Below are 13,661 nucleotides of genomic sequence, written 5' to 3' on the forward strand. Positions count from 1 at the left end.
TATTGCGAATTTTGTTATGTTTAAGGCGTGACAAGTGACAATAAGCAACGTCAATCACAATGATATGGCGTGGCGATGGCGTCCATTGAAGATAATATTTATTTTGTATGAAAAATAGGAAGTCTAAACACTTCATAATTTTTAAAAGTTGTTGAACAAAAGTGTCACCGTTTGAGGAGTACAATCTATGTTTTAATTATTTGCTCGATTTCAGGGCACACCCGGTATAATAGAAATATTCTAAGTCAGATATAGAAGAGACCTTAACGCATGGTTAGGTGCCACTCTTCAAAGGCCGATGTTGTTCAGAAAAAGTAAAGGTTATGTTGAGGATAACTTTGTTTGTAGGTTTTTTTTTTACATAAAATATTTAGACTAGACCTTTTCTGTAACACTACTTCCGTCATTATCCCGTACAATATTGGCATTGGGAGTTAATAGAAAATATCCCCATCAAACACGTAAAATTAAGATTATTACCTAATACCTATGTTTTAAACTCCAGAATATTTTTTGACAAGAATTTCATGTTCGATAATAGTTATTTGCTTTACAAGGGGGCAAAGTTGTTGTTTAACCGCTCGTGCTAATATTGATACCCGAGCAAGCGAAAGATTCCAAAATTGAATTCGAAAAATGGAATCTTGAGCGTTGCGAGGGTTTCAAAACACGAGGGTTAAATAAAATTTGCCCCCGAGTGAAACACAAAATGTTTTACCACACCAACCCAAAGTAAATATTAAATGTAAAATATGAAACAAAATCAAACCAAATCAAATTAAAATGCATGTTATTAAATATTATCATATCATCCAAAATCATCATTTAAAAGTCAATTCTACCAGCAAACATAAGAAAATAACTCAAAATTTGCATTTGATTACTTTGCCTCACATATGAATTACTGATAGCAAAGTGCAACTATCCGTTTTTTAAGTGCAAAGTAAGCCTTTCCGAGCTGGTGTGGTGAAAAATATTTTATTGCTCACTGTACTTTTCTTTAAACAGTCAACAACTAGGTACTCAATGAGATGATTTTAACAAACTCAAGCTCAATATGATTTCGTTGTTTTATCACTTAGTTTATATGACCAATTTCGGTCTCTACTATTAGATCAGCTCGAAGGCATGATAATATTGCATTGACAGCGGCCGGGCTTTCATATATATATAATAAATTTGAACGATAATATTGTTCTAGTACTTATAGCTTCCAAGATTTGACCCACAACTACCTACGTACTAAATAACACGAGGAGTAAAAGCTTTTAAAAAGGACGGTAATATGTACGGGACGGTAATAGATGTAGAATTATTTCTCTCTTTATATTATTAAAGAATGCAAGGTTGTCAAAATAATCAAGTGCTTTTTAAGTTCGTAGCAGTTAATTCGTTCGACCGTGCACAGCCATGTCTACCGACCTTACTTGCATAGACACGCACAGTCCCACACCGCAATGTGCATAACGTAGGAAGGAAGTATGTTCACATTAAAAAATATGATCGTCTGTGGGTTATTCCGTACATGAACGTATTTTTTATTTATTCTACCTTCAGCTACAGTGAACCATTTGCTATTGGAAATAAAAGCAATCGCTGATTTATCGATGAAGTTAACAATATTATAGCGTTTGGAAAACATGCTCGGGTATGGAATTTCTGGCAGACGGATTCGTACCCATAATAAACCTCGTATACGACCCTAGTATGTAATTTTAAGATCGCACAGTGATCAATATAAGGTTTGCTTGATCTTTCAACTCTAAAAGAGGTATATATAAATGTAACCATGTCAATGAACTACAAAAATACCTCGTTGTAAACCTGTTTAAATTTACTCTTCCGTTATTGATTCCTAATGAACGAAAAGTAGTGTGACTACTTGTAAAAACACAAATTAAAATATTTTCATAAGAAATGAATTTAATTTTTTCTTAGAATAAAACTAATGCGTTGCTTCAGACATATAAAAAGTCACACATTATAAAATAGAAATCGTGATTCCCCTAATTCATAATTGGGAAATACATAGATGTACATAATAATATATAGAAAACAAATATGTACCTATACAATAAAAGAAACAATACAAATACACAAATGCACAACACGTTTATTTACAAAAATATGATTAGGTTTCTAAAAGAACAAATAGGACAAGTTTAATTGGTTTAATTATCTATCTCTACTTTATTACAATACAATATCTACTTACTTACTTAATTAGATGGAAAAATATTATTTTCACTATCACAAACATTCGGTCCATATTAAAAGTATCTTATTATATAAGTAATTTTAAACAAACTTAACTATAAATGTTAAAGGTAAAATACTAACTTATTTACTTATTGCTTTAAATCTCGACTATTATTATTCAGAAATCTAAAAGTTAAAAAAGTTATTGTACAAAATGTTAAAAACTAAGATTATTTTTATATCTACCATGCATTTTATATTTACAATAACGTAGATTAGATAACCTAGTGCTTGACACTGTACCAATAGTTGCCACCTTTAACTTTAATTCTTAAGAAATTAGATGTGGTAAACATGTTCTTGACAACTGGAATTAGGCACCTGTCCGACTGCGGAAGAAATCGACTTGCGATGGACTATTTTCGCACGAAAAAAGGACATGTAGATTTAGATCCCATGCGAATAAAATACATGTTATTTGTTTTAATCGTTAGACTGTGTACACTTCGTATACAACCAAAATATTTAATAGCAGAAAATACTCAATCGCAAAGAAAAAAACATTTAAGTCATTTCATTTCTCACTACTCGTTGGCATCGGCACGCTTGGCTGTCAAACACTAGGATGTTTATCTTATATCTATTCTTGTTATTAAATTATTTTGCTGCCACCGCAAAAAGAAATTTGCGGTTTTGATTTACACTGGTGAAAACATAAGTATCTAGGATGCGGTATCTTCAATTTTGGGTCATGTATTAGATATTAACGACGGGTATTAGTAGACAGATATCTATATTTTTCATTAGGTGATTACATTATTAGTTCCCATTTCCATGTAATACATATGACGAAGTCATGATTTTTTGATTTTTGTTTGCGATTAATTATACAAACTATTAATTTGAGTTCCCTTTTAAATTTTAAGTTCGTAATTTTTCGGCTCTATTACCTACAATGTGTAACCGATATAGATGCTATAATTTTACATGGTTTCGTAGCGATTACTTTTGCACAATAAAAGGGTCAGAATATATAAGAATGATCCGCATACAGCAGCATGGCGCTAAATCTTTTTTAGAATAGTCCATTACACCAATTTAAAATATCCAATGGAGATCAGAAAATGCACCAATCTTTATGCAAGTTCAAGTGCCTTTACATACTAAATGCACAAAAAATAATTGTTGCAATAACATATTGCGAAAAATTCGGCCCGCATTCACACTTGAGTGGGGCACCCTTGACATTGGTCGCGGTGATTGTGAATTTGCCGAGGTTGACGATGCACGATAAATAGGTAGTCAATGAAAACAAAGAATAGGTAGTAATGAAAACACATTACGACGAGTTTTAGGCTAAAATGTAACAAGTAAAAGTAAATTGAATAAAAAATCGCTTCGGTATCAACCTAATTCTCATAACTTTCATACAGGCTGTTTTTGTTTTGTCTGACCATACTGTGAAGGGTGAATATGTAGGTTATACTGAACAACTTTTTTATGGGGCCAACCCCGAAATCGCGAAAAATAATCAGCTGTTTCATAGAAAACATTAACACATGGTTAGCAGAAATTTGACCTCATAGTAAAAGTTGTTCAGTAGGTATGTTTCATAACAAAAACACCCTGAATGTAGGTACAGTTAGTAAATATGAAACTTATGATTTCTTCATATTATATGATTTGTATGTAGTACAAGACATGGACTGTATAAAAGAGTTACTTTTAAATACCTATATTGAAAATTAAGTAATGTCCATTCCATGAGTCTAGAAGTCAAGCGATCTTACCGCCATTATAAAAGGCGACCCAGACGCCGTCCAACCAATTCAAACTGTAATAAAAAATGAAGAACTTGAAAAAATTAAGAATAGTGTTCACGTTATAAAGTGTTCCACCAAACTCCTGGTCAGATCCCGACACTTCGCCCACGATTGCTTGCCGCGCAGGCCACTTCGTGGTAAAGGTGGACGTGACAAATTTATCATATTTATAAACGCAATCCTCACTATTTTCCTTTGACTTCAAGGCGGAGCCCCTACATTGTTGGGGACTATTTCTGACGTGTTGTCGGCCTCCTCCAAGTCGGTATCCTTAAGTACTGGCTCCTCGGGCTCGTCGCGCATGAGCGCGCGGTACTTCTTCGCTATGATTTCCCAGTCCACGACGTTTTCTATTCTCGTCATGTTGTTGAAGCTCATCTGGGAACCCAGTGGGCTCAGGTGCACCACTGAGAGACGTGTAGAGTCTAGAAGTGTAAATTACAATATGCGTTTTATGATTTTTTTATAGGTGGAAGATAGGTAGGAGGTATATTAAAAAAATATACAGGTAAGTATGTTATTGAGCGTTCTTCTGAGAAGTCTTGTAAAACGATAATAGGGTTTTGGTATCTTTTTTTCTCGAGGCACGAGAATTTTCGACCAGAAATTCTCGGTTTCTCGAATATTTCGAGTAATTTGGAAAATATTAAAATAAAGTAACGGTTTTTTTTGCTGTATTGTATATGCAATATTACAAATTAGACTTATAGATGAAATCAATGAAATCAAATCTTATTCAGTAAACATTGCATTTTTAAAGTTTGAGTTTCAATACTACCTATACGGTCATTCTGTCGATGTTGGTTTATAATTTTGACAGCTTTGTATTTTTTGATGCAGTTAGTCCTTTTTGGGGTTCCGTCAGGCGTCAGTCAACTAGGAACCGGTATAGTCAAAAGTGCCTCGCCTCGAGAATTCTCGAGCAGAAACCCTAGACAATATACTCGTAATAAGCTTACATGCATTTTAACAGTCCACCAATTTGAATGTTGAGCGACTTTGTACCTTGCTATAGTGTCAATGACTTGTCCTCTCGGTTTTCATATGAATTATAATTGCGACAAGATACAAAGTGGCCCAGAAATCAAATTGATTGACTGGTTCATGTATATAATTACGATTTTTTCCCAGAAGGATGGGCAGAGATCACAGACCTGATACACATCGTTCACATCACTCATGCATTATCGTCGAGTTGAGATGCTGTAGACCTGACCTTTCCTTAGAATTTCTCCGGTTTGATGGCAAAATATTACCGCTAACAATAAATAGCGGTTATAGAATACTTTTTGAATTAAAAAAGGTACTAGAACTGTAGAGTAAGACCTACATAAAACCTAATATTGACTTACTTGAACTTTGCCACTTAAAGAACATTTTTAGGGTTCCGTACCCAAAGGGTAAAACGGGACCCTATTACTAAGACTCCGCTGTCCGTCCGTCCGTCCGTCCGTCCGTCCGTCTGTCTGTCACCAGGCTGTATCTCACGAACCGTGATAGCTAGACAGTTAAAATTTTCACAGATGATGTATTTCTGTTGCCGCTATAACAACAAATACTAAAACCAGAATAAAATAAAGATTTAAGTGGGGCTCCCATACAACAAACGTGATTTTTGACCGAAGTTAAGCAACGTCGGGCGGGGTCAGTACTTGGATGGGTGACCGTTTTTTTTTTTGCCGTTTTTTGCATTATGGTACGGAACCCTTCGTGCGCGAGTCCGACTCGCACTTGCCCGGTTTTTTTTATTTGCTAGCTTGATTTACCTTTGGGCACAACTTGTCCCCTCTTCACCTTGGACAGCCACTTGGCACCGGCCTTGGTCCTCGCGCTCATCTGGTCCTGCCTCTGCAATCCAATCATATGCACCAGGCTTGGACGCTTCTTCTTTGCTATGCGACCCTGTGCAATGGTATTAATGGAGCGTCACTAGGTGGCGTGCGAGTGCATATAATTGTTAATCAAAATATAGGTATAAAGTAACGATGGTTAATGATCAAAAATAATAATTTGATCATCGAACGGACGACTGATTTGTGCGAGTGGCATCTGACTATACATAGGCAATGCGTGAGTGCCATAAACGTCCCGTTAGTGACGATTGTTTTCAAACAAAGGATTTTGCCAATTGAATTATTCATCCGTTCATTAAAAATAAAATCTCGTGTTCTCATCCATATAAGAACAAAAGAGCCAATGTGTTGTGGATATCTTCAAAGTTTTCTGTAGTCAACATGGGGACTTCATGGTTCGTCTATGTAAGTACTCTAAGTACGGCAGTGATGATGTAGTGTACATAGTGATTCTACGAGTTGATTTTCAGCTACTTAAGTAATTTATTTGCATTTAGATCATAATGCAATTTGACTGCTTGTAACTTTAAGTGATACTAATGTAAATTGCATTTCCCGAAAGACGATCAATTTTTCTGTTGTAAGCGTGATCATTAAATATTCGTTATTAATAAGTTTAAATACAATTAAGAATTCTCCCGACATATAGTTCGGTGTAATACCCGTCTTTGAAGTATGATGCATGATGTAACAAAGTAATACTTGTATTATTTGCAGCGGGAGTTAAATAAAGATTAGACATTCTTTAAACCAATGTGCAAAGGGTGTTTTTATTTAAATCTCAATGTGGGCTATTTGCACAATGGTGGCAACGCCTTTTTAGCCGAAGTTGTCACCGCTTCAAATAAATTATATATGTTAGACGCGTCCTACCTCTATACGCTTTCATATCCTTACACATCGCCTCAATAAATGTGTAAATAATTGAAGAATAATAGGAACCTTGCACTTTTGGATGAGCCACATGAGCCAGGTGGTGACGAGGTTGAGCGGCGACGGGGCGGTGGTTGTGCGGTGCATGTTGCGGATCAGCTTCGACAACCCGTACTTCCACTCGATGTCTGACTGAGCCTGTAAGCCACCCACGGCTACGTTATCAATTCTTATCATTAGGTAACATTATTGACAATGTGCAGAAAACTGTACTTAGCCGATTCTAGTCGGTTTTTGGTTTGGGATTTGGGACTCGATCTTTTGTCATACGAAGTCGAGGCCTTGGTTATTTTAAAAAGATGCCTACATTTGGTGCCTCGAAAAGATTTAATCTGAGATTAGACGAAACTTTTTAAAAATACCTCAGTGATTTTCATGCATGCATTACGTGTTTAGAATTTTCATTAAATTTTAACCATAATAGTTGGAATTACCTTTTTAATATATTAATAACGGTGAATGTTTAAAACCATGCGCAATAAAAACATGAAGGATTTTTTTTTAAATCATTATGTATTACTTAATCAATATTAAATTTCGTTACCAATTTGCAGACTGGTATCAATTTATAAAGGTGTTATTTTATTAGACTGAGTTCAATAAATAAAATATATTTGACTGTAATATACAGTAGGTACCCGGCGATAAAATATTGCACATCGGTCTGGGAAGGGTCTCGGTTAATTTCGGCTTCGTAGAGCCTTGTCACACTTTGTCACACAATGCCTATGTGACATTTGTCATAAGATGATATGTTATCGATTTGACATAAACGTGCGTAAACTGATAAAGTCTATAAAGTGCAGTATTTATTTGATACGAAATGACACCTAATAAATACGATTGATGGACGGTCGCCAGTGTTCGGGAATCGTCGTAAACAGCCAATTGTCTCTTTCCAAAGACCGGCAATACAATATTTATCACCTTTTACCGCTCATATGTATTTGCCAAACCACACGGTTCTAGCTTCTGTAGTAAGTATATAAATGAAACTTATTAAGTTTTATAACAATTTACTTACTATAGGAGCTCGAGAGCCATGTTTTTGACCTATACTAGATTCTCATTGATAGCATAAGCTTAATTTATTTTTCCAATAAAAATAATAAATTCTAATCTAAGTAAACTTGAAGAAAGATTATTTCTTTCTTTCGACATAGTTTATGTTTAACTTATTTAATCTAAGTTGTATAACTATGCTGTATCTAATACAGCTGCATCGAAAGTTTTAGCTATCAATGATATCCATCATTTATATCTATGTGTCGGTTTAGTATTAAAAAAATTGAATGTAGATTATGAGGTTATAATTATGTTCGGTCAGAGAAGTGCGAAAACACGTGTAGTAATACCTATGTATGCGTATGGCATAGGTAATTATTTATAACAGTTTAATTTATTTAGCCAAATTTATAGTTAGATTCATTGTTAAGTTATGGCATGTCAATTCGTAATGCATAAAGTATACGTGATTTGTATCCCACGGACGTTACCTGAATACGCTGGTACGTATCTGACATCATAGCGATGAGCAGATTGATCAGCACGACCACGGACACCAGCATGTAGATCCCGAACACTATTTTGAAGAGATAGTTGGTCCAGAGCGGCTGCACGTTGCTGTCGTTGCGGTGCACGCGCGTCTGCTCCGTCGTCGTCTGGCCGAACACCGCGAAGAACAGCAGCTCGAACGAGAATATTGGATTCATGGTCACTGTGAACAAATGTACACGCGAGGTGACATACGTAGTTACCTGGATGCGCTGATAAGTGTCCGACATCATCGCAATGAGGAGCGTGACCAACACCACTACCGACATCAGCAAGTATCCTCCAAACACGAACTTGAACAGGTTCTGGCTCCACAGGGGCCGCAGGGCTGAGACGTAGTTCAGGTCCGACAAGGTGAGCTGGCCGAAAAGGGCGAAGAACAATTTCTCGAACGCCTCGATCGCCGACAATGACGCTAGAAGACAATACTCAAATGGGCCACGTTTCTTTCGGTTCTACTCAAACATCAAGACACGAATAGGTTAGGTTGATGCAACGCTCGGTGATATTGTTCTAGAGCCGTTCCTTGTGAAACAGAAAATGAAGTAAAACATCACTTACTAAAATAGAAAATAACACATTCGGCAACTTTGGTTTGAGCTAACACATAGGGCTGTGAGGGATCTTGGATAAAATCTTTAAATGATCGTGTAGGAGATAGGATGGGGCTCACTGATACTTTGGTTTTAAATAATGAAAGAAAATCTATAAATTTTGAAAGGTATAACTTGTGCGATGAATGATATGATTAGAATAGAAACTATTTTAGGCTTAGTCATTACGATGTCAGTGTCAATTAGTATTAATTTTGAGTCATTGCATCAATCTATCCCGTCCCTCTACTTCAGCTAGGTGTCACAGACATGGACAGCGTGCGCGCCCGGCGCCACATTGAGGACAATCAGCCAAACATATCCGAAACATAAAAGTGCCTCAAGAGCCAAGACACTGGTGTAAAGTAAACGCAGGACATAAGCCAGCCACGGCATGCGCAAAAAAACTTGCTCCATCAAATGCGTGAGGTCGGCCACTCATTCCACTAAATCTAGAGTTGTGACGCGCAATGCATGTTCTGTGTCGACATTAATAAGGTACATACGAGTAGGTACTAAACGTTTTCATAAAGCGCGCGCATAGCTCAAGTGAAGCAGAATATGCATTGTTTACGGGGTCTTAACAATTAGGTACAAGACAATCTAAACCACTTCGCTGCCATAACTCATATCGCATTTGTAAATTCACGACGATATAAATTATAGAAAACGGTATTTTGTATATTACAGTTCCTAACACATTCCACATGAGGTGTTTGTATAGCAGCACAATAATCTAACAAAACAAAAATATTTTACATTTATTTCATTCAACGATGATAACATTCTCGATGTGATATAACATTAAAGCTTTTAAGCGGATGCATGGGTCATTAGAAAATAAATAAAATAAGCACATCGAGATAATATGCGATCATCGTATGAAAGTAAAACATGTAGACTGACTCTGGTCTCTAACTCGGACTTACGTCCCGTCGGCTGCCCCTGTTTCCTCCGGTATGATTCCCCGGGCAGTGGGTATGTCCATTGTTCATCATTTGTTTGTCGTTTGGTTCGAAGATTAACATCTATCATGTAATTTGTATTAATAACAATAGATACATAATTTAATCACACCACTTTCGGACATTCCAACTTAACTACAGTATAATAAAAAAACATATATCTAAAAATGATTATGAGTTTATTAAATGATGTAATAGATTCACACTCACCGTCGGAAAACAGTTTCCTCCGAGCCGTTCTTGCAATTTTTGCGTCCTCTGGTTTGACAATATTCCTGAATGGCTGGTTTAACGCGACGATATGCATCGAGAAACCAAATACAAATATCGCTAACACTGCGAGAAACCTTCCCAAGTCTTTCATGAGATCACCGATGATAATGGCCCATGGCCCGAACAAATGATGGAATGACAAGAAATCCAGGATTTGAACACAAGCTAGTAAAAATGATAAGGCGAAACACTGATTTCTACAGTACATTAGAGTTGGCCAGTATTTTTTTTCGACAAATATCCAGCCCACGACATGCGCGGCTACCCCTATCATACCCAACATTAATACTGCTATTTTAATCCACCCTAAGCCTGATTTGTCACTGGGGTTAGTTAGCTCGAACAAAAGAAGACCACTCAACCAGATGAGCAGCATCCACTCGTACCATCTCGGTACTAAACTTTCCCTAAATATAGAGTTATAAATGGGCGTAATTGCCACTAAAGCTAACAATATCATGAGGTAAATGTGAGAAGTCAAATATGACATGAACTTAATAATTGGAACCTTATTGTATTTTAAAATTGGAAGAGAAAACACCATCCAAACAGGTGGACAGATTATAAATGCGAAAAAAAGGAACATAATTTTGATGCCAGTCCATTTGAGGCTCCCTCTCCAGAGTTCCTGAAACAATACAGATGTATAATTATAGTAGTAATATATTCATGGTTTTCTTGAGTAAGCATAATGTTCTTTGTAACTTAGAAAAAGTTACCTATATTTTACCTGCAGATATCTTTGAACAACTGTGTGAGCAATGACTTCTTTTTGTTCATTCTCAATGAGAACATCGAGGAATTCGATGTTTCGGTTGTCGGTGGCGGTGAGGATGTGCCCGGCGGAGTCCGCGCCCGCCGCGAGCGCCAGCAGCTCGGTAGCCATCGCCTCGCATTGTTTTCCCGCGGCGATGAGGTCTTTGGCACGTTCCTTTTCCTGTTACGGACACACAATGCATGTTAAATACTTGATGCTATCTGCACGTATCTAACTACACTATGCCAAGGTCCCCAGGTACAAACAATGACATTACCTTAGTAGATAAATTAATGTAGATGTTGGATAACTTAGCGGCGGTATCAACGGGCGCTGGTGAAACTAGCACGAATTCCTCTATTGGTAGATTGTTGTGATTTTTTGAGCACACCATGAGGTTGTAAACGAATCGTTTGTCGTCCATTAAAGATTGTGTGTCATGCTCTTTGTGTAACAGGTACTCAAGGACGTCGTTGTGATTTTCAGATGCGGCGAACCATATAGGTGCACAATTTAGATTCGTTTCACTTTTAGGTGATGCCCCAGATTCGCATAGAAGTTTGACAACGTTGAGGTGGCCGGCTTTCGCTGCACAGTGTAATGGTGTCCAACCGTTTTTATCTGTTGCATTGATTTCTGCGCCCTGGCCGAGTAACACCTCAACCATCTGGTAATGTCCATGGGTAGAAGCTATATGCAACCCAGTTTTTCCATGCCGATCTGTGCTTTGTAGTAACTCCGCCGATCTACTGAGTAAAAGACCGACGATCGACATATGCCCACCGAAGCATGCAAGATGGAGTGGATTATAGCCCTGAAAAGATTTTCGACACGTGTTTTATTTACTTATAATATTATTTTAATCAACAATAAAACGATAAACATTGACACTGACATTTTCTGTACTAGCGGCGTCCACTTGCACTCCCGCCGAGTTGAGTAGTAATCGCACAACGTTTTCGTTGCCGTTGTAGGCCGCCAGGTGAAGTGGAGTCAGGCCGGACTCGGATCCTAGTACGGGAACAAGGGATACACCGGTTGGGGCTTCCGACTTTACAGTCCCCGGGACATAGGACAGCAGCTCGCGGACGGTTTCTGTGAAAAACAATAATTGATACTTATCATATAGCACAAGCTGCATGGTTCTAGTACATTTTGCAATATTTTAAAAAACAAAACTAAGTACCAGCTTGTCCGTAATACGCTGCTATGTGTAATGGAGTAAGGCCTAGCTTTTTACTCGATATCTTCAAAGTGTTTGTTGACCTCATAACATCTAATACATTAGTATGTCCATGTTCAGCAGCTAAATGTACAGCGGTGAGGCCTGCTCTGTTCTCATCGGTACAAGATGCACCCGCTCTTACGAGGACTCGGACCACGTCTGCATGCCCTCCCTCTGCTGCCAACTGCAGCGGAGTAGAGTCGTTCAATTTATTACGAGCGGAAATAACACCAGTCCGATCGAACTTCATGAGTTCTTCAATCACTTTCACTGAACCTTGAATAGCAGCTATATGTGCGCATGTATTTCCGTCCTTTGTAGTGGCCATTACTAGGTTTGGATGTTGCTGTAAAAATAACTGCACGACCTCTGAATAATTGTTTTGTGCAGCGGCATGTATAGGTTTCTGACCTAATTCATCAGTAGCATCGATATTTGCCCCGAGCTCTAACAAAAGCTTACAAACTTCTATTTGTCCGCTAGCCGCCGCTAGATGTAACGGCGTTTGCTTTTTTAGTGTAAGCACATCTATCATGGCGTTATGGTCTCGTATTAAAAATTTCACTAAGTGCGCGTACCCATTCATTGCTGCCAAGTGCAGTGCCGTTCTTCCGTTTCTGGCTTTAGAATTGATAAAGGCTTTATTGGTTAAAAGTGCATCACAGACTTGTAAATAACCGTGTTCAGCTGCTAAGTGCAAAGCAGATCGCCCTTCTACGTCGAATACATCTACCCTGGCATGGTTGGATAATAGCGTACTGACCAGTTCCATATGTCCTTTATGGCATGCTATGAGAAGCGGCGTCCAACCAACAGAGTTTTGTTTGTTAAGAGCTCTACCAACGTCAGCAGCTGACATATGTGTTATCATTTCTGTCATCACATCATTATTTCCCGCAATTGCACAAAAGTGAAATGCCGTTTCATGATTATGTTTTGTTATAAGGGTTACATCAGCTCCATTTTCTATGAGGCATTTGACAACTTCTCTGTCAGCTGCGGGAATTTTTACTTCTTCTTTTTTGATTTTGCAAGCGTAGTGAAGTGCGCTGGCTCCATCATCATCTACGGCGTCCAAGTATGAAGTCGCGACGCTTTCGCCTTTATGTTCCTTCACAAACTCTATGAGGTGGCGTACGACGTACGGTTGACAACTTCTGCAGGCCATGTGAAGAGGCGTTTCTCCAGTCTGAAAGTAATTCATAATGTTGTCATTTCTTGTTCAATATTTTAATGTCAGCATAATAAAAGTAGCAACACTAATAAGTCTTGCCTTAGTCTTCTTTAACGGGTCTCCTCCATCTTCTAATAAAAGTACTAAAGTTGCCAAATTTCCATATCTAGCTGCCACGTGAACCGGTGTCATTCCATCCTCGGTTGCTTTGTTTGGCCCGGCTCCAGACTTTAAAAGCATCAATGCGCACTTATCACCTGAAAATTTGTATTAAAATGTAATATGTATTAATGTCTCAACCATTACCATCAA

At 37.7% G+C, this 13,661-nt stretch overlaps 1 protein-coding gene across 1 annotated transcript in view; it reads right to left on the minus strand.

Moving 5' to 3' along the window:
- Nucleotides 1–4,220: 4,220 nt before the first annotated feature.
- LOC134792320 (serine/threonine-protein phosphatase 6 regulatory ankyrin repeat subunit B) overlaps nucleotides 4,221–13,661 on the minus strand; it is a 54,863-nt gene continuing 45,422 nt past the window's right edge. Inside the window, exons 10-19 of the mRNA XM_063763592.1 lie at nucleotides 13,449–13,606; nucleotides 12,137–13,364; nucleotides 11,846–12,045; nucleotides 11,228–11,764; nucleotides 10,924–11,130; nucleotides 10,131–10,821; nucleotides 8,305–8,525; nucleotides 6,818–6,946; nucleotides 5,789–5,924; nucleotides 4,221–4,447 (exon numbers count right to left, since the gene is read on the minus strand). Of these exons, the coding sequence (XP_063619662.1) occupies nucleotides 4,224–4,447; nucleotides 5,789–5,924; nucleotides 6,818–6,946; nucleotides 8,305–8,525; nucleotides 10,131–10,821; nucleotides 10,924–11,130; nucleotides 11,228–11,764; nucleotides 11,846–12,045; nucleotides 12,137–13,364; nucleotides 13,449–13,606 (3,731 nt within the window). The 3' untranslated portion in view covers nucleotides 4,221–4,223. The remainder of the gene's footprint in view (nucleotides 4,448–5,788; nucleotides 5,925–6,817; nucleotides 6,947–8,304; nucleotides 8,526–10,130; nucleotides 10,822–10,923; nucleotides 11,131–11,227; nucleotides 11,765–11,845; nucleotides 12,046–12,136; nucleotides 13,365–13,448; nucleotides 13,607–13,661) is intronic.

This window comes from Cydia splendana, chromosome 1 (genome assembly GCF_910591565.1).
Source record: "Cydia splendana chromosome 1, ilCydSple1.2, whole genome shotgun sequence".
NCBI classification, from domain to species: domain Eukaryota; kingdom Metazoa; phylum Arthropoda; class Insecta; order Lepidoptera; family Tortricidae; genus Cydia; species Cydia splendana.